This window comes from Thunnus albacares, chromosome 23 (genome assembly GCF_914725855.1).
Source record: "Thunnus albacares chromosome 23, fThuAlb1.1, whole genome shotgun sequence".
NCBI lineage: Eukaryota > Metazoa > Chordata > Actinopteri > Scombriformes > Scombridae > Thunnus > Thunnus albacares.
The window spans coordinates 3,214,909-3,235,765 of record NC_058128.1 but is presented as its reverse complement, the minus strand read 5'-3'; the positions used below and the strand labels follow the sequence as shown (position 1 = coordinate 3,235,765).

The window sequence follows — 20,857 nt, the reverse complement described above, 5'->3', positions numbered from 1 at the left end:
CTTCTCAAATGTGAAAATGTGCTCCTTTTCTTTTTTATATCATTGTAAATTCAACATATTTGGGTTTTGGACTGTTGTAATGATTACACCAATGTATGTATGTATCTATCCATGTTTTGCAGGCACACATAATGCACTGTGGCATGGGCGGATCCAGGGGTGGGGCCAGAGGGGCACTGGTCCCAGCTGAAATCTGATTAGCCCCTGAAGTGCTCCTTTACTGTCATTTGTCACTTGACTCTTTGCAGATGAGTAAACGTCACAATCTGTGGCACCTCAAACACTTCTTGTAACTAAGTGCGGAAGGGAAGGTAATAACGGGAAAGATTCCCATGTTTACGACTTGGATGCAGCTTGGATGTTAATGAGAATCTTACTTTAATGCATCATGTGACTGCATGGAGAGCTGAAGTGAACAGTGGTGCCCAGCGTCTCATCCATCACAGAAACTTCATGGTAAGTTATGATTCCCCACATTAGTTTGCGTTAATGTGTAAAAGCATTTACTTACTGCAGTCACTGAACTTAGGTATGTCGAACATTAGGTAGCAGCAAACTACTACATCACTAGTTAAACTACTCTATCCTTGGAATGCACTGTAGCTTGCTGATGTTAGCTCATTCTCACATACAGTTGCTAGATAAATTAGGTGTTTTTTTGTTTACTTACACCCACAAGCTCACCATCTGAAAGACACTTATTATTTGTGAAATAATGTTTCAGTCATGCCACAGTCACTGCTTTGTAAATGAAACTAATGCTGCGTCCCAGACACCTCAGAAATAGGGAAATATCTGATCTCCCACATGAAAAAGTATGATGGAAGTGAGCCCTGGCTTGAATTCAGCACACCACTAATGTTAATCCATGCAGTGTTTAGTAATTTGCATATATCGTTTGGCAAAGATAGAAAGTATGAAAAGAAAGGGACAGGTGGATATTCAATGGTTTTTGGCCAAAAAGACGCCTAGCTAGCCAGTCAGTCAAAATGAGTCAGAGGAGTGTCAGAGCAAAGAGAGCAACAGAGAGTCAAGAAAGCAGAATCCAGCCAAGGTCAAGACCAGGGTAGCTCAAACCCCTCTTCACCAGGTCAGAAAGCATTTAGGCACAGCCAGATAATGACAACAGGTAAAAATAACTGCATTCTATATAACATGACACTGAAGTACACAAATGGACCTACTGATGTAAGATTATTTAAGTAAATACCGAAATATATTATGGTGATGAGGTTTAATGGCTTTGTTTTGCTGAGCAGTGCATTCTCATGTCTACCAGAGCTCACACTGAATGTTTAAAGCATTGAGTCTTTTCCTTCAATTTTTTACTAATAGTTGTGATGGCATGGTTGTCAGATGACATGGTTTAGCTGAATACAAGCATTTTTTGTGACGTGTATTTGTATTTTAGCTGCAAACTTCGAGGACTCAGATTCAGATGAAGACAGCCAGAGTGAGGTTGGAGCAGAGCCATCATCTCCAGAACCATCAGAGTCACCAAGCAGTTATTCTACTCCTCTAGGACCTGCTGGTAAGCTTTCATACTGCTATTGTAGTGAGCAAAATATAAATTGGAAAGGCTACTCCTGGATCAACATTTAGGTAATAACTGTTTGTGTATGTCATGATGACAGTCAGGTTATGGTAAAGGAGGTGCATTCACATTTAAGTAAGAGTTGAATAAGTCTTATTTCATTTACGCCTTTCCAGACATTTCCCAGTGCAGAGCCGAGGGTCCTGCGCAGCCATCAAAGAATTATTCTGCTCCGATAGGACCTGATGGTATGCATATGTTTTCATCCTGTAAATGTTGTTAATGGAACTTTAGTAAACTACATATTGATTAATAATTATTTACTGTCTGTATACGTCATGACAGTGGGGTTATGAAAGGTGAGGGGAATTCACAATCAAGTAGGCACCAAACTTTTATTTCATCTGCTTCTCTCTAGACATTTCCCAGTTTAGAGCAGAGCATCCTGTGCAGCCTCACCTCAAGGTCTTCCCCAAGACACAGCATGGGAACAGGAAGAGGGCATTTAATGATTCATGGTACAAAGACAACACATGGTTATAGTATTCCATTAGTTAAGATTCTGTTTTTTGCTATGCTTGTCAGAATTTTTCCCTTCCAAATGCCCCATCCTATGTATTTAGGTCAGAAACAGGCTTTTCCAACTGGAAGAAAGCTTTGTGCAAGGAAGGTGGCTTTAAAGACCACTCTAAATCACAGCACTACAGCAATGCCATGTTTGCATGGAAGCAGCACCAAATGGTTATTCAAACAAATTCATGTATGATAGATTCCATCAATAAAGAGAGGAAAAAGACAATTAAAGAATCGGGCATACATCAAAACCATTGCATGGGTACTGCTATTAACTGCCACCCAGAACATCTCCCAAAGAGGTCACAGAGAGTCTGAGGACTCAAATACCAGAGGCAACTTCTTAGCCATTTTAGAGGAAAGCACGATCCCCTGATAGAGAAGCGCATGAAAGCTCATGGAAATGCCAGGTACACTAGCAAAACCATCCAAAATTAAATACTGGAATGCTTAGTAGAAATGGTGCAGCCTGAAATAATAGGAAGGGAAGTCAAACAAAGTGAGGTTTTCAGTATAATTGCTGATGAAATCAAAGACCTTCAGAAGAAAGAGCAAATATCACTCGACAGTCGATACTATTACAATGGGGTCAAATGAGAGCGTTCTTGACTTTCAGAGGGCTGACAGGCTAGATGCAGCAGGGCTAACCAACTTGATCATAAAATACCTTGAAAGGCATGGGCTAGAATATCGGACCAACTTGGTTGTTCAGGGCTATGACTGTGCTGCTGTTATGAGTGGCAAGCACTCGGGTGTGTGTACAGGAATCTGAGAAGTTGTATGAAGTGATAGAAGTATGTGTTTTATGTGCATTGTAACGCTCATTGTTTGAACCTTGTGATCGTGGATAACGTCAAGTCAGTCTCCAAGGCTGATTGCTTTTTTTGCACTTCTTCAGAAACTTCATTCTTCTATGTCTGGATCATATGTGCACACAAAATAGCTTGAAATTCAGAGGGAAATGTATGGTGGCAAGCCTCGTGAACTCCCCAGAAGTGACACTAGGTGGGCTTGCAGGTACACAGCCTGTTGCAACCTGTTAGGCTCCCTGCAGTATACTGTGTACTGCAAGAGATTGGGCTTGAAAGTAATGGTGATCAGGCAGTAGATGCTTATGGCTTAATAGGGTCAATTGACATTACTTTTTTTGGACTTCTGGTTACTTTCAATAAAATTCTGGGTCAGTCCAAGTTTTTGTCTGACATGCTACAACCCCCCTCACTAGACTTAGCAGCAGCTGTCAGTCTTGTGGAATCATTACTTGACACATTGCAGCAATACAGGATTTAGGCCTCATTTGAGGTTGTGTGGAAAAATGGTGGAGGAAATAGCTGTAAAATGTGAAGTCAGTTTGGAAAGAATTGAGAAGAGGCAGCCGAAGATGACTAGGAGGCTATGTGATTACATGATCACTACATGAGCGTAGAGTTGACAAAGATGACAGGGAAAGCTTTCAAAGACATGTATTCTATCCACTGCTGAACTGCAAAGGCTTCTCTAAACCAAACTGTAAAATCATGAAGGGAATCCAAGCACATGGCTGTGCTATCAGTGTATGAATGTGTGTGTGATTAGTTCCCTCTGATGGGCAGGTTGGGACCTTGCATGGTAGCCCCTGTATCCATTCAGTGTATGAATGTGTGTGTGAATGGGTGAATGTGGCTCATAGTGTAAAAATGGTTTGAGTTTTACAATTACAGGAAGAGGCTCTTTTCCCCATGGCTAAGATTATTGAGTCAAATGGCGATGACTTGACACATGAGCTGTATCAGATCAAGAGAGTTTTGGGAAATAAAAAAGCAGAACGCAGAGTTTCACTACTCCTCTTGAGTTTGTAGTATTTCTAGAAGCAAGCAGGCATTTCCTGAGATTTTCAAGCTAGGCTAGATTGCCATTGTAATACCTGTAAGCAGTGCTTCATGTGAGCAAAGCTTTTCAGTCTTAAGCCTTATTAAAAACTACTTATGAACAACAACGGGAGATGACCATTTGAGTCACTTTTGGGTCTTGAGCATTGAGTCCAGACGGGCAAAGTCATTGGATATGAATGAATTTGTGAGGTGTTTCAGCTTCAGTAACAAAAAAATACATAATTGTTCGATTTTGAGATGAGCAAAATGTACATTGTGTCTGGATTTTGCTTCAGGTAGAGGATGTGTATATTAGATGTGCAATGATTAGTCGATGAATCGAATAATTTTCAACTATAAAATTAATTGCCAACTATTTTGATGATTGATTAATCTATTTGAGTAAACAAGACATTTAAGGACATCACCTAGGGCTTTGGGGAAAAAAATCACAATTTTCTGACATTTTATAAACCAAACAACTAATTAATTAACTGAGAAAATAATCAACAGATTAATCGACAATGAAAATAATTTGCAGCCCTTGTGTATGTGTATGTATAAGCAGTACCAATAGAGTTACAGACACTGACACTGAAATTCTTGTCTGTGCTCATTGTAGGTTTTTCTGCTCTAAACTGTCTGTTTATACTGTTCTACTTTACATCACCTATTTGTTTTATTTTATGTATTGCGTATTTTTTTAAAAAGTGTCTAATGTATTTTGTTTTCTGTCCACCTTAGTTCAAAACGATATTATATAAAATCAAGTATTTTTATTTTCTAAGCTTTTTGAAGTACACAATGTGCTTTAAAAAGGCACAATTTGCTAAATATATTCAGTGATGGTGTGTCTTTGCTCAAAGCTATAGAGCCAACAGCAAACAAGGAATGACTGGTGAACTGAATAAGGAATTGTGCATGGATGTTGGACATATACTTGGCCCCTCTGTGTAAAATCTGGCCCCTTTATGTCCCCTGATTTAGAAAAATCCTAGATCACCCCCTTACATCTGCTCTCCTTTACTCCTCTGTTTGTCTCTTTTCATTTTCGTCTCATGTCACTCTTCTTCTTCTTCACCAGCTTTCTCCACAAGTTTTCCCATCTCATTTCCTTCATTCTTTTCCTCACTTTCAATCAAATCAATCAGTTTTTATTTATATAGCGCCAAATCATCTCAGGGCACTTTTCACATAGAGCAGGTTGAGGCCATACTCTTTAATATACAGAGACCCAACAATTTCCCCATGAGCAAGCAACTTTCTCTTTCACTCCTTCCTTTCTTCTCTCCTCCTCACTCCTCAAATCCAGACTTCCACTTCCACTTCTGTCCTCTTCTCACCAGTTCTCCACTCCTCCTCCTCTCCTTCTCTTAACTTCTGCTTTTCACTCCTTTCTCACTCCTGTTATCTCCCCCGCTCTTGTTCTGCTTACTCCACTGCTCCACAGATTTTCTCCTGTCCTTTCCTCTTCACTCGCTCACTCATTTTACCCTGTGGCTCATCATTAGGCTAGTTAGTTAGCTAGCAAGCTTGCTCACAGAGGTGACACGACTGAATGAAATACAACACACTTAATGCCCCATGACAACATTAGGGCAGACTACGGATGGTGATATTGCCCCAGCAATAGAACTTTTGCTCAGTTGATTTGCTGGTGCAGCCAGAGAGACAGAGGAAATTACACAATGTTCAAGTTATTAAAAACCCTACAAGATTCAGCTTTTCAAAAAACATTCGGGGCTGGAGCTACAGAAGACTACCACCACCACCACCACCACCACCACCACTCCCCGCTCCTCTGTTGATTTATGTCATGTGGACTTGCTTTTTGTCCCCAAAAGGGAAGCGAGTAGCGAGTCCCCACATGTGACTGTGTAAACAGATTTATGTTCCCACAACATGAGGAATACCTGGTACACACACACACTCATGCTCTCACACACACACACACACACACACGTGACTTCTGGTAAAGAAGGGGGCAAGAATGTACAGGGAGGAGCACTGAAAGTGAAAGTATTCAGACTCCATTTTAAAGTCCGCAGAGCAGAAGGAGGAAAACAGCAAGTCTGAGGTGAAGTGAGTATTAATATTAGAGTTGCAAATAACAATTACCGTCATTATTGATCAATGTACTGATTATTTTTCGGATTAATTGTTTAGTTGATTAAACTGTCAGAAAAATATGAAGTCACAGTGTTGACGTCTTCAAACGTTTCTGCATCCTCACAGTAACATGTGGTTCGGTCAAGAGAAGTCACAGTTAAGAACGATTCAGATGTTTATCTGAAGTCTGTGTGTTGGACTTAAACTAGGCTCAAAGTTTATCTTTGTGATGGCTAGAAAACACACATGGTTGTAGTTAAAGTAATGTAAACTAACAAGAAGATACTAACTTGAGAGGTAGAACTGGGTTTTGTCAGGTTGAGGTAGCAGGAATGGACTCAAATGCAGAGGCCGGAAAGCAGAGTAGACGAAAATCTCCTTTAATCTTGAATTGGTCAAGAACAGAACAAGGCAAACAGATCCGAACAGAACTAGCCGAACAAAACAAATGATCCAACAAAAACTCAACTCAAAACCAGACCTTAAATATAGACTAAACTAATCAGGGAATGGGGAACAGGTGACTAGACACAAGGGTAGGCTGGGGGTGATTGGCTGAGGGAAACACAGGGAGCAGGGCAGGGCTGATGAGACTGATACAGGGCAAGTGTGGGGAAGACACAGAGCAGGGCAGGGCTAATGAGGGTAATGCAGGGCAGGTGAGAGGAGGAACACACAAACACAGGAGGAGGAAACACAGGGAGACCAGGGGGATGTTGCACAAAACCTAGATAGGGGATTAAGCCAGGATTTTTCTTTTTTATCCTGGCTGAATTTAGCCGTGACTCGGTTGCACGAAAGCAGAGGCACATAAGTTACCATGGAGATTTATTCTGTGCAGCTAGCCTGCTCCAGACCAGGCTAACCGCCAAGCTTGATTAATCCTGGTGCTATCTGACTAGTCAGCTGTCACTCCAATCGGAAATAAATGTGTTTCTACAGTTATTCCATGTTCTTCTGTATATATTTTGCTTCATTTTTATTAGCTTGCTTTAAAATACCACAGATACATTGCCACTCAGTTAAGAAGGTCCACTGTTATTTTAATTGTAACCATTATCATTTTTATAATTATTCATGTGATAGTCATTATCACTGTTAGGCCTACTGTTCATATTGCTGCCAGAGGTTTGATGAATACATATATTATTGCACATCTTGAGATGATTAGAAATGCTGATGAGGCCTATCCCTTACTAATAGGATAGTAATAATAGGACTAAAGGATAGTGTATGTCACTCTTCCCTGTGTACATATATTTTATTTGGAATTGCTAGCACACAGTTTGTTGTTATGTTTCATAATTGTATAATCTTCCCAAATTATAGTCTCACTTCACTGGACCAATAACTATATAGTGTACTGTGCATTCATGAAACTGGGAGGACACCTAAATGTGTTTTGACCTTTTTATTTTGCAGTCATCACTTGTCAGCTTGGAGCTTGGGAGAGAGAACAACAATGATTAATACACTGTGTTACAGTCATGCTTACAGTATGCATTGAAATCACCTCCCTTTCTAGTTTCAGGATTTCCAGGTCCAGTTTCCTCAGTGTCTTTGGTTTGATTTCCATGTCAAGGTCCATATCCTGCAGTTTTTTCTTGTGGACTTTTATCTTCACATCTGCCAGCTCTATTTGTCTCTCTAGGTATTTGGTGTATAGACACTTGACAGTTTGTGAATTCTGTAAAACACCTCTCAATTAGCACAGCAGGAATTGTGCATAATGTGGATTTCCTTTACACATATGGTTGTAGTACATATTCTTGCATTGTGGTGTGTAATTAGTCTTCATGGTACATTTCCTGAGTAACATTAACTTCCACTGATCACTTTTAAGGCAAGGTGTACAACTGTTAATTTGTGAAAATGACAACTCCTTTAATCATAAATACGAATGGTTTCAGTGGAGTAATGGTTAATAAGTGTATATTATTGGACTACTTATGCATTCAGTCGGTCCACTATTGTCTACCAGGCTTTTTCTCTCTGTTTAATTACAGCGGCCGTATTGCCTTTTTACTTATAATATGTTTCACCTCCTCATAAGTTTCCATTACAAGCTGTTAGTCACTTGGGGAGAAGTATGAGGCACGCGTCTTCTCCATTTCTGCATCAGTAAATCTGTGATCGACCCTGTGGTCTGTTTAAGAAAGCCATGAGCGCGCACTTATCCGAATTACTTACACCTGGCTTAACATAGTCGCACCTCCGCATCCTGGCTTGGCAAATGTGCAATGGATTAAGCCTGGATGCACTGATTAGACTAGGTCAAGCCTCACTTTTTCAATTATCCTGGATTTCTGAATTCTGCTTTTGTGCAATAGCCCTCTGGAAACCAAAAAACACAATACTCTAAGCTACAGGAAACCCAAAAGAACACAAAAGTCCAAGAAACAAAGAAAGTCCAGGCAGGATGTGACAGGTTTCTTATACTGTGTATGTGTGTGTGTGTCTCCAGTGTTACTGGTTTACCTCTCAGACTCCAGAAGATGAATGATTTGGAGGAAACAGAGGACGGAGCAGAGTCTCTAATATCCAGCTGTGTGTCTATGAAGACTGACCGATCTAAACATGAACCTCCAAACTTCAGTAATGAACCTCAACCCTCAGACAAAAAGTAAGAGACTGTTACTACTGTAAACTGACCTGAAGATGATTCAGTTTTTAAATGTCATTTGATAACTTACAATACTATTCTTTTATAATTCTATTTTTTGTGTCAGTCACTGATCTTTTTGTTGTTTCAGCTTTGACTGTGTTATTTCTTAGTTTATAGCCTTAATTTTGTGCCTGATAGCTGTTCTGAGATGTTTATTAGTTGCTTCAATCAATATTTAATATATGTTAAATTGCAGAGGACAGATTGTTTTGTTTGCTTTCTAGACATGCACAAGTTAATCTGACAGCCAAGCCTCAGGCAGCAGTGCCTTTAGTTTAACTGAGAGTAAATAAACTGTTACATAAAAATCATTTTGTCATCTGGCATTTTCACAGCCCACATGTCAGACTTTGTGTTCTCAAACATGTAGATGTGAACACAAATATATCCAATTTGCAGCTGTAGATAAAATGTTTAGAACATGCAGAAGGAGATATGAACATAACCATTTGTTGTAATTATTAAATCATGACCCTGTGCCATGTTTTATGTTACATCTGCTCTTTACAAGAGCTAATGATATGTGTAAAACAATTGTTATTTCCACAGACAGAGAGCAGAGTCTCCAGTATCCAGCTGTCTGTCTGTGAAGAGTGACTGGTCCAAAGATTATCCTCCACACTTCAGTAATGAACGTGGACCCTCAGACACAAAGTAAGACTGTTTCCACTGTAAACTGACCTGAAGATGATTCAGTGAGACGGTTTTGTTAAGGTTGTTGTGTAGATATGAAGGAAACACAGCGGAAAGAAATAATTAACTACCTTCTATTCAGCTGTTATCTAGAACAGATCTTCATGTACATGTTAACCAGAGACAGGGGCAGTGATGGTATTGGTATTTGATTTTCCAGTCAATTAATTTTTGATTTTCCAGTCAAAAAATCTAAAGTAGTAGTAGGTAACCCAGGGTGATATTTACTAACGGTTGATTAAAAAGTCAAATTGTCTGTCTTTATTTACTAAAGGGCTGCACTCGGGTTTTTTGCAGGTAAAATGGAAGAAAATTGAGTGTTTGGTCTCATGCAATACAGAGTGTGTCTTAATGTGTTCCTGTTCAAAGGCACAAAATATGGGAGAAGGTAATGGAAATGTATACAAACAGCCTGCTGCAGCTGATTTATCACTGCAGACTGACACTGCAGCAGAGGAAACTGAGTCTGACATTTAACATTTGGGAAAAGTAAAATCTGTAAAACTGTTGTATCAGACTCAGGGAGAGAGATTATAGCAGAAACAGTGTGAGAGAGAAACACAAATAAAAAGATGCATTATGAAGATATTTACCATGTTTTTGTCCTGTGTTATGGTACTGTTCAGCACCATAACACAGGACAAAAGAGCAGCAGTCTGTTATTTTTCACAAGTTGCCTCCTGCTTATTTTTCCCGACTTTTAATGAGTCATAGTCGCTTGAAGGGGCTGTTATGTTTCTGTCACAGTCTCGCTCTATGTTCCTTATTTGCTATTATCCACCAGATGCCCTTAGACTTTTTCCCTGTTTGTGAAACTGGACTGAGTGGGAGAAGGCCCTTGTACATAAAATTGAATTTGTGAAATGTGACTAAGGAGTTTAACATTTGTTTCTGTAGATTTGAATAATTAGCATTTACAGCCTGTGTGTGCCATGTTTAAGAGCTGCATTATCATGAAATTGTAAATAAGAGAGTTTGCAGGTTATAGTTGAGTTTCACCGCCCAATCTCCCCACCTGCATCTTATCCCCTCACTAGTTCAGTTAGTATTTTAGTCCTGTGTTTCAGTTCATTCTTGTTGGATCCTTTGTTCTGTTTTGCTCTGTTCTGCCAGCTTTGCTTTGCCTGCATGAACCTTGAATAAGGAGTTATTATTCAAGTTCCTGTTGCCTGTAGTCTGCTGCGTTTGGGTCCACCTGCTCCACTCTTCACAACAGGGGCCCGTGGAGTTTTCTCGTTAACAAACAAGTCATGTGTACATTGACTTACTTACCAAACGCATTGTGTGTATCCTTGTGGTCTAACAAATGTATGTAAATATAAATGAATCCATTTCCCTCCTCATGAAACATTTGCAAAGCCAATTTTCGAACCTAGTATTTTAAATCCTGCATTGTTTACATCCATATTTACTAGGTTGCAGCCTTCTTCTTTTCTTCCTTTGCTGGTGCTTTGTTGTGTCTGTCTGATTACTTTTGAACCCTTGCAATAATACTATATATTATTTTATTTGAAACTGACTGTGCTGAAGTTTAGAGCCTGAAGAACACCAATGTGTAACTGTCCAAATGCTTACAGTCTGGCCTGTTTATGTAGGGAAAGAGATGCATGCAACTTGTGACCTGTCAGTTGGCCACCACTAATGTTGTGTCATAAAGAATGTGTTCATGTCCACAGAGAGAGGAAAAAGAGGAGTGTTTCTGTGGAGAAGCAGCCGTCCTGTTGTTCTTTGTGTCAGGACGTCCTGAGGGATCCAGGCTCTACCAGCTGTGGACACTGGTGCTCCAGACAGTGCATCACCTCATACTGGGACCAGTCTGCTTCATCAGGAGACTCTTCCTGTCCACAGTGTGCAGAAAGATCCAAAACAAGACCTGGACTGCAGACAGACTGTCAGACCAGCACTGTACAAAGTAAGACTGAAGATCTGTCTGCTGATGTCATCATCTCTGAAAATAGGACAGGAATCTACCTCCTCTATCGCACTGAAAACTAATGCACTGAGACATATTTCTTTTTAATTATACCTTTTGTCTTCTCTTTCAGCAGAAAGTGGTCTGCAGGAGGTTTTAGATGAACATAAGATCAGTCTGAGGAGGAGATGTGAATGTGTGACTGAAGGAACTGATAAAGCAGGAAGTGAAACCCTCCTCAACAGAATCTACACTGAGCTCTACATCACAGAGGGACAGAGTGAAGAGGTTAATACCCAACATGAAGTGATGCAACTTGAGACAGCTTCCAAGATGAAGACCCTCCATGACACTCCAATCGAGTGCCACAACATCTTTAAAGTCTTACCTGACCAACAAGAACACATCATCAGAGTCGTTCTGGCAAGCGGCGTTGCTGGCGTTGGAAAAACCTTCTCAGTGCAGAAGTTCATTCTGGACTGGGCAGAGGGTTTGGAAAACCAAGATGTCAATCTGGTGATTCTGCTTTCGTTCAAGGAGCTGAACTTGATTAAAGATGAGCAGTACAGTCTTCTCATGCTGATCCATGTTTTCCATCCAACTTTACAGAAGGTCACAGCAGAGAAGCTTGATGACTGTAAAGTTTTGTTCATTTTGGATGGCCTGGATGAAAGCAGACTTTCACTGGACTTCAAGAATAATGACGTCGTGTCTGATGTCACACAAAAGTCATCAGTCAATGTGCTGTTGACAAACCTCATTGAAGGGAATCTGCTTCCCTTGGCTCTCATCTGGATAACTTCACGACCTGCAGCAACCCATCAGATCCCTCCTACATGTGTTGACAGGGTAACAGAAGTACGAGGCTTCGCTGATACCCAGAAGGAGGAGTACTTCAGGAGGAGATTCAGTGATGAAGAGCTGTCCAGCAGAATCATCTCGCACATCAAGAAATCCAGGAGCCTCCACATCATGTGTCACATCCCAGTCTTCTGCTGGATCACTGCTAGAGTTCTGGAGCACATGTTGACTACAGACCAGGGAGGAGAGCTGCCCAAGACTCTGACTGACCTGTACTCACACCTCCTGCTGGTTCAGACAAAGAGGAAAAAGCACAAGTATGATGAACGACATGAGACAAGTCCACAGGAATTGACTGAGGCCGAGAGGGAAGTTCTTCTGAAGCTGGGGAGGCTGGCATTTGAACATCTAGAGAAAGGAAACATCATGTTCTACAAAGAAGACCTGGAGCAGTGTGGTCTTGATGTCACAGAGGCCTCTGTGTTATCAGGATTTTGTACAGAGATCTTCAAAAGAGAGAGTGTGATCTTTCAGAAAACAGTCTACTGCTTTGTTCATCTGAGCGTGCAGGAGTTTCTGGCTGCAGTCTACATGTACCACTGTTACACCAACAGCAACACTGAGGTACTGAAGGGCTTCTTGGGAAAAGACTACAGTATCTCATCCCTGGATGACTTCCTGATGGGAGCCATGGAGAAATCTCTTGAAAGTAAAAATGGCCACCTAGACCTGTTTGTTCGCTTCCTTCATGGCCTCTCTCTGGAGTCCAACCAGAGTTTCTTGGGAGGCCTGCTGGGTCGGACAGAGAACAGTCCAGAAATCATCCAGAGAGCCATCAACAACCTGAAGAAGAAGAACACTCATGACATCTCTCCTGACAGAAGCATCAACATCTTCCACTGTCTGATAGAGATGAATGACCTCTCAGTACATCAGGAGATCCAAGAGTTCCTGAAGTCAGAGAACAGGTCAGAGAGGAGACTCTCTGATATCCACTGCTCAGCTCTGGCCTACATGCTGCAGATGTCAGAGGAGGTTCTGGATGAGTTGGACCTGGAGAAGTACAACACATCACTTGAGGGACGATGGAGACTGATCCCAGCTGTGAGGAACTGCAGAAAGGCTCAGTAAGTCCAGATGTGATTAGCATAGTGTAGATTAGTAGTTTAGTTCTTCAAATATAAATAATATAAAATTCAAATATAAATAATATAAAATTCTTATTATTGTTAAAATTATATATATATACATATATATATATATATATATATATATATAATGTCTTTGTTCTTGAGCTTTTTCAAATGTCATGACTGCAAATAGTGTTGATTTTTCAGTTGGTTGTGTTTATAGCTGTTAAGTTATTGAACATAGTAATTCTATTTATTTCTAGTAATTCTTAGATTTTACATGTTTTCTTCAATTTATCTCCCTTTGGGTGATGGAGGTGTCATTCAAACCTGGTAAAACAAATGAAGGACTTTAGAGGTTGTGGCTGAGGTTTTATTACAGCAGCATTTTATCACAACATATATCAGTATTTTACAGTTATCAGTGAATGCAGTCAAGTTATTATCACATGAGTAGGTTCTGCAAATAATATATAATCAGATGGACACTGTTTTTTACCACTATGATTAAAAGTTTAAAATAAGATCTGTATCATTTTCTAAAGGTGATTCCTGAAGTCAGAGAGAATTGCTTTCATCATTTTTTTCTTAATGGTTTTTGAGACATTTCATAGTGAGCATGGGGGATCAGCAAATCAGTAAACTGATTCAGTAACATCAGTTATACAACAATATCTAAAGTTTACTAACATTAACCAACATTAGCCTCCATAAACTACTGGTCATACGAGATAAAACCCCTAAGTGTGTTGAACTGAGCAATGGTGCCTAATTTCTCATGAATTCAACTTTTTATTTTAAAGAGGGAAGTTGTGTTACATGGTCTGTTGGTCACAGAAAGAAACTCTCATGTGTTGTCTGTCTTGTTGATGTAGAGAAGAGTAGTAGCAGGACATGCATAAAGGTCTGATGAATATATAAAGGCAGAATGGTAGAATTCAGACTGTTTAAAGAGATCTTATACTCATTAAAGGTCAAAAGTTAAAAGTCTGCAGGTATGAGAGAGTGATGAGAATAATTTTTTTATTCAACCACAGTGAAATACAATTAGCTGAACTAGGAGTGCTCTGGTAGCCTACTGGTTAAGATACATGTCATATAATCACAATGTCAGTGGTTTGATTCAGGTGGTTGACCTTTGTTACATGTCATTCCCTGTCTCTCTCTCTCTCCTCTTGTTTTCTGTTACCTCTCAACTGTCACTTTCCATTCAAGGAATCAAATGATTAGCTGAACCACTGATGTGAAGAAGAAAAGTCAAACTGTTTCATCATCAAATGCATGCAGTAAATATAGTGTCCTCTCTCATGATAACATATGTTTTAATATATGTGTCATGACAGACTTTCTCACTGTTGGCTCACTGAGACTCACTGTGAAGTTGTGGCCTCAGCTCTGAAGTCCAACCCCTCCCATCTGAGAGAGCTGGACTTGAGTGAAAACTACTTCCTGCATGATTCAGGAGTGAAGCTGCTGTCAGCTGCTCTGGAGAGTCCAAACTGTAGACTGGAGACTCTGAGGTCAGTTCACTGGCTGTAGCTTTGGTGTTTTGTTTTGGGTTTTTTTGCTATGTATTCCATTCAAATCCTTCACTGAAGTTTCAGATATTTGGTTCATACATTTTCAGGATTTGCCTGAGCACAGATCTGTAGAATTTAATTTTTTCAGGAATTTTAAATCTACTGTCTTGTTCTGTGTAAAAATGAGGCTTCATTAGTCTGAGTTACACATATTAAGTATCTTTTTGTTTCTTCAGTGTTTCCTTACTGAGCTGCAGTGGAGGGATCATAACTCAAAGAGGGAATTTGTAACTTTGAGTTAGACGATTCAAGTGGGTGTCTACCAGGCTGCCAAAGCCTCATATTAGCTTCAGCTGAACTTATGAACTAATTTTTGACAGTGTAGCTGTGTTAGGCAGGGACTACTTGAATGATTACTGCCACCAATAACATGTTTTAATTACATATACCTACAAAACTACTAAATACAAGAAGAAGGCGGTCATGTAATATTTAATTTTTAGTCTAAGATGTCTCATTTCATATTGATCGTCCAACTACAGTTCAGCAGCGTTTTATGAATCAGTGTTGACATGAATATGTGTCCGAATGTTCACAAAGTCACTCACAAAGAAGCCTATTGATGAGGACATAGTAATGTCGAACTACACATTTAAAACCCAAACACATCTGCTTGGATTATAAATGGATTCTACATCATTTATTCATTATTCAGGTTGACTGGCTGCAGTTTGTCAGAGATCAGCTGTGCTTCTCTGGCCTCAGCCCTGAAGTCCAACCCCTCCCATCTGAGAGAGCTGGTGCTGAGTGAAAACGAGCTTCAGGATTCAGACGTGAAGCTGCTATGTGATTTTCTAGAGAGTCCACACTGTAGACTGGAGACTCTGAGGTCAGTAGAGAGTTGAAGTCAGTCTGTGCTGGTTTCAGCAGTATTGTATTAAACACAGTCAGTATCAAAGCAAAGATCTAGTATTTCCTGGTGAACCTCCAACCTTCTCAGTGGCTGCTTTCCTCAGTGACACTGTGAGAAGAGAATGGTGACAGGCTTCAGGATTGGACAGAAAGACAGAGTGAGAGAGAACGGTCAGCCAATCAGATCAGCCAGAAGCTTGCTGTGGTCATGTGTTTGAGTTGATGTGAAGATGGCTATTGTTGTTGTGTCCATGTCTGCAAGAAATAAAGCTGGATTACAGCTGACAGCCTTACAAGATGTATAGAGACAGTGGTCCTCATCATCAAACTGTCATACTATCAATTCTGATCTGAAAGTGTTTGTTCTCTCATTTCAACACTAAAGAATTGATCAGTTCATCTTTGTCAGAGCTCTAAAATCAGTCTGACAGCAGCCTGCAAATCACTGGCTCTGATTTCACAGAACCGTCATTATGTTTAGTAACCATGTAGTCTTTATTCAGACCAGAACCTCTGCTGAAGTCCAGGAATCACAGCAGGTGTTTAGCTGAGAGCTCTGACTGATTGTCATGTGATGATTTAACAACAAGAAAGACCTTCAAACCCACATAAACTCTGTAGCTTTTAAACCTTTATAACAGTTCACATGTGTCAACAGTAAATCTATCAGTAAACTGATGAGTGAATGTCTCTGCAGTAATGATGTTTTAATGCCTCTCAGCAGTTCAGTTACTTCTGTGTACTTCAGTGAAATCTGCAGAGTAAACAGACTTGATACCAAAAGTCTCTGCAGGTCTGTGAGATTGGATCTCAGTGTGTTCACTCCAACACGTTAACATGAGAGCTGAACAGAAGCTGGCTACGCTGCACAGCTGTTCCACTTCTGGTCTGAACAGGATGGAAGTCCCTGCTGCTCTTTATACTGGATGTGCTGAATCACTGCAGATTAAGTGAGTCACACTAAAACACTGATTTATGACCTCTGTTGTTTCTTCTCTTCTTCTCAGATGGTGGTGATCTCTGTCAGAGTGTGATTGAACATCCAGGAGTGTGTGTTGAGAGAGGACAGCTGTATCCTGATGATCTATCTGGACCAGAGTCTGGAGCTGGATTTTGTCATCTTCATTTAAGTCTCTTAAAGGTTCTGTATGTAGAAATCAGAAATTCCTTCTCATTAGTGACACCTGTGGCCGTTAAATGAGCTGTCATGGTGCTTGCACACATGCTCACGGCGCAAGACTATTGCAGGTTACTATTACATAAAAGATCTGTAACATTGCGTTTCAGCAAAGCCCCCCTCCGGCTGTATGTACATGTGCTTGCCCGTTCAAACACACACACACACACAGAGGTTCCTGTTGTGCTGTGCCGGTGAGAGCCAATCCGCACTGCCCAACTCACAATATTCATTAATCAACCACCCAAACCTGTCCCAACCCGCATGCAAACAGCCAACCTTTTTTTACCAACCATGTTTACTAACCACTGGCCAAGGACCAGGGAGCAACGAGCTGTCACTGGGCAGCAAAGAGCTGTCACTGGGCAGCAAAGAGCCATGGTCGGGCTGCAATGAGTTGTCACCGGGCAGCAGCGAGCTGAGGACCTGGGAGCATCGCATTGTGGACCAGAGATCAACACGCTGCGGTTTTGTTGTGAAATGTGTGCTTTGAACTACCAACAGGAAAAACAAAATGGGTAACCTATGGTCTGCTGTTGCTCTGGAGCTTGTTTTCTGCTCCTTTGTTGAGGAAATAATGTTGTTTTAGCTGTGTGCGCTCAGGAGTGGGCAACTTGTCATTGCAGGGGTGTTTTCTTTTGAACTGTGTAATGGTACACGGAGGCAGCTAGCTGTTTCATTAGCTTCAGAGCTAATATCTGCAGTGTGTTTCTTGTCAGATATCACCGTTCTTGTTGTCTTGTTATGCTGGTCATTTGTTTATGTTAGCAGGAGAGAGGCAAGGCACTTGGGAGTGCAAAAAACGTCACTTTTGTTGGACTTTGGCAGAACAGAAATCAGTCCACAAGCTGATACAGACAACCGAGAAACTCGGGGAGGGTCTCATTTTTTATTTTGGCAATAAAAATGATTAATACATGTAAATTGCTTCACAATTCTACATATAGAACCTTTAACTGACTATAAACTATTATCTCTGGATTTTGTTGAAGTCAGCGCTTTACAAATTTGTTATACATGAATTGTTTGTAAAAAAAACAGTTGTTATAAGTCAGACTCCGACCCTAGGCCCATATTTATCAAGCGTCTCAGAATCGCACTGAGAGTTAACGAGGACTAAAACTTATTCATGAAGCAGAAGAGAATTTACTCTGACTTTCAGCAGGAGAAGGATTATTCCTCGGAGAAAGTGAGACGTCACTGTTTTACCACATTCAAACCAGCAAAGTAAATATATTGATGACATGTTGTAGTTTTCTCACAGTCTCACCTGGAAATATTAAACAGTGGTAATTTGGTATATTTTGTGTATAGGCAGGTAACCAGGAAGGTAACTTACCAAGGTTATGTACAAAACTATGATGCCAAAATTCCTTATAAGATGATATTTACAAACTGTAAGGAAGCATGAGAAATAAATGTAGCTTATATGTTAACTGAGATAACAGTTAATATAACTTAATTATCTTGGTTCAGCCACATGGTTTAACAGCCTGTAATAGTGCTGCTTCTTGCACAGACACATGTTGCAAACCCTCTCCATGAAGAACATCTTCTCTTCCACTGTCAAATTCCTCTTTCAACTGCACCCCAAAATTAACTTCTGTTCTCTACATGAATATATTGTTAAGGTGCATCCTCCTCTCTCAAATATCAGGCTGTAGCTCTGCTGTTACTTGAAGTAGCCTGAATAAAAAATAACCCTATAAAATATGAAGTTACGATAAAGTGTAACATTGTGAGGAAAGTCTGTATTCATTTAAATTATGTTCTGTAGAAACATCATGTGTTCTCCTCTACATCACACACAAAGTCAGTCTCACAAATTATTCTGTTTTTGCCAAAAACTCACTGTTATCAAGCGTTCCCAAAACATCTCTCCTCTCAGGGAATATCTCTGCCTTAACTCCATCTCTTGCAGTTCCTAAATATTGGTAGAGATAGGAATCATTTACCAAGTTCAGAGAGAAAGATAAAACACTTTTTCTCCTAAAAGTAGGACCAGAGATGTGTCACTCTTATAATTTTTGGCCAGTTAGGAGTGATTTCCTGCTCTGAGACGCTTGATAAATGTGGGCCCAGATGTGAAAGATGTGACAGATTGGATGTCCACAAATTTTATTCAGTTAAATTCTAAAAGAATTTATTATTGGTCCAGAAAACCTGCATGCAGGTCAAATCATATCTTGGTTCTGTTGATAACAACATCAAGCCTGTGGTGAAAAACTTTGTATTTTTTGATTCCAGTCTAAGTTTTGATGATCATGTCAGCAACTCATCCAGTCCTGTTAGTCCTTTTAACTAAAACCAGGAAAAGAGATCATATTACTCCATTTCTATCATCACTTCACTGGTTACCTGTTTGTTTTAGGATTGATTTGAAAGGTTTTATTGATTACTTTTAAAGGCTCTTCATGGCTCCAGACTACATTTCATAGTTGCTCTGTGTGTAAATGTTAAAGGTACAGGTATCTAGCCTTTATATGCTTTAATATGTCTTTTTAACTATAGATCATTGTTACACTGCACTAGGTCCCAAGACTATTTAGTCTTTGAAAATCATCATGTTAGTACTGAGATTGTGCAACTGGCTTTTAAGTACTATGCTCCACACAAGTGGAACAATCTGCAGAAGCTTGTAAGATTAGACAAGCTAATCCATTTGAATCAATTTAAATCTCTTCTGACTGACATAGAGCAGTGTGAATGCAGGTGTATTTGACTTGATGTTGTCCCTTATGTTGATGTTTTTGACCTGTTTGTTGTATAATCTGTTAATACTGTCTTTATGTGAGCTTTTATTGTTTTTATATGTACTTTTATTTTTTCTATTGATTTGTTATATTGTTTCTATATGATATATTGCTGATGTTTACTTTATCTTTCATGTGCTCTTATAAAAGAGAGCTTGCTCTCAATAGCCCTCTTTGTTTAAATAAAGGTTGATGATAATGATGATGATGATGATATGCAAAAATATGATGTCAAAATGAATAGTTTACATCTCATAATGATATTTAACAAGTCATTTGTATTAGGCTGAACGTAAACACTGGTAAGCCAATTGTGTGGCTTTAACAATAACTAAATAATTTAAACTTGCATATGATGTGATGTGATGGTCATGTGATTCAGCTGTGTGATCCAGCCCTATCCAATCACATCCTTTACATCTTTTTTTCTACATTAGTGCAGCATCTTGCGTGTACCGTACATCACTGCACACAGGGATAATGATGCAAATGGACTGTGGGCACAACATCATTAAAAACATGAAATGTATCTTCTCCACTGTCCAACTCATCTCAAGCTAAACCTCCTGTTGACTTATGTGTCCTTACAGGTCTTTTGAATATATCTCTGCCATCAGCAGTTTAAAACTAATGAATCATTAAATAAATAAAGCCACGAATTGCATGAATGCAACTTGTTTTTCTATAACTTCACACTGAGTGATGGGAAATGAATTACTGTTGATTATCAGCACAAATAAATATGGGTCCTGGTCTTTGCTTTCAGGGCTCTGGATCAACCTGTTTGAGGAGCTCAGTCTGATAAGTCATTATCTTCCATTAAATCACTTCTTCAAACTCATTCTTATCCACTGATCTACCAATTATTTTTGTTTTATATGCTGTACATCTTAATTATAATCTTGTCTGTCTTACTGGTTTATTTTCTTGCTGTATGTTACATTCTGTAACATTGGTTTTGAGAAGTTTTATACACCTCTGAAGGTAAGGTGGTGGGATAATGGTAGTGGTAAACAAAGACCTAATTCTAGTAAACATCTGTGGAAACAACAGATTTCTGTATTTGTGTATAAATGAACCATATTTTATTGAATCTGTGTTACTTGTTTTGGATATCTGTGGATCTGTTAGATTTTTTTCCTAACCACTGGACCACCAGGACGCCATCTGAGTTTTTGGTTATGCTTTTTGTAAAGGTTCATTATTCTTATAATTTCGTATTAATTTC

At 39.6% G+C, this 20,857-nt stretch overlaps 1 protein-coding gene across 3 annotated transcripts in view; it reads left to right on the top strand.

Annotated features, from left to right (window-relative positions):
- The first annotated feature begins 5,998 nt into the window (after nucleotides 1-5,998).
- LOC122975307 (NACHT, LRR and PYD domains-containing protein 12-like) overlaps nucleotides 5,999-20,857 on the top strand; it is a 28,234-nt gene continuing 13,375 nt past the window's right edge. The window contains exons 1-8 of one of the 3 annotated variants that reach the window (XM_044343679.1): nucleotides 5,999-6,034; nucleotides 8,531-8,689; nucleotides 9,281-9,385; nucleotides 11,101-11,336; nucleotides 11,470-13,264; nucleotides 14,611-14,787; nucleotides 15,503-15,676; nucleotides 16,707-16,829. In XM_044343679.1, the coding sequence (XP_044199614.1) occupies nucleotides 8,562-8,689; nucleotides 9,281-9,385; nucleotides 11,101-11,336; nucleotides 11,470-13,264; nucleotides 14,611-14,787; nucleotides 15,503-15,676; nucleotides 16,707-16,716 (2,625 nt within the window). In that variant the 5' untranslated portion in view covers nucleotides 5,999-6,034; nucleotides 8,531-8,561 and the 3' untranslated portion in view covers nucleotides 16,717-16,829. The remainder of the gene's footprint in view (nucleotides 6,035-8,530; nucleotides 8,690-9,280; nucleotides 9,386-11,100; nucleotides 11,337-11,469; nucleotides 13,265-14,610; nucleotides 14,788-15,502; nucleotides 15,677-16,706; nucleotides 16,830-20,857) is intronic. The other 2 variants (XM_044343678.1, XM_044343677.1) reach the window with 2 other exon arrangements.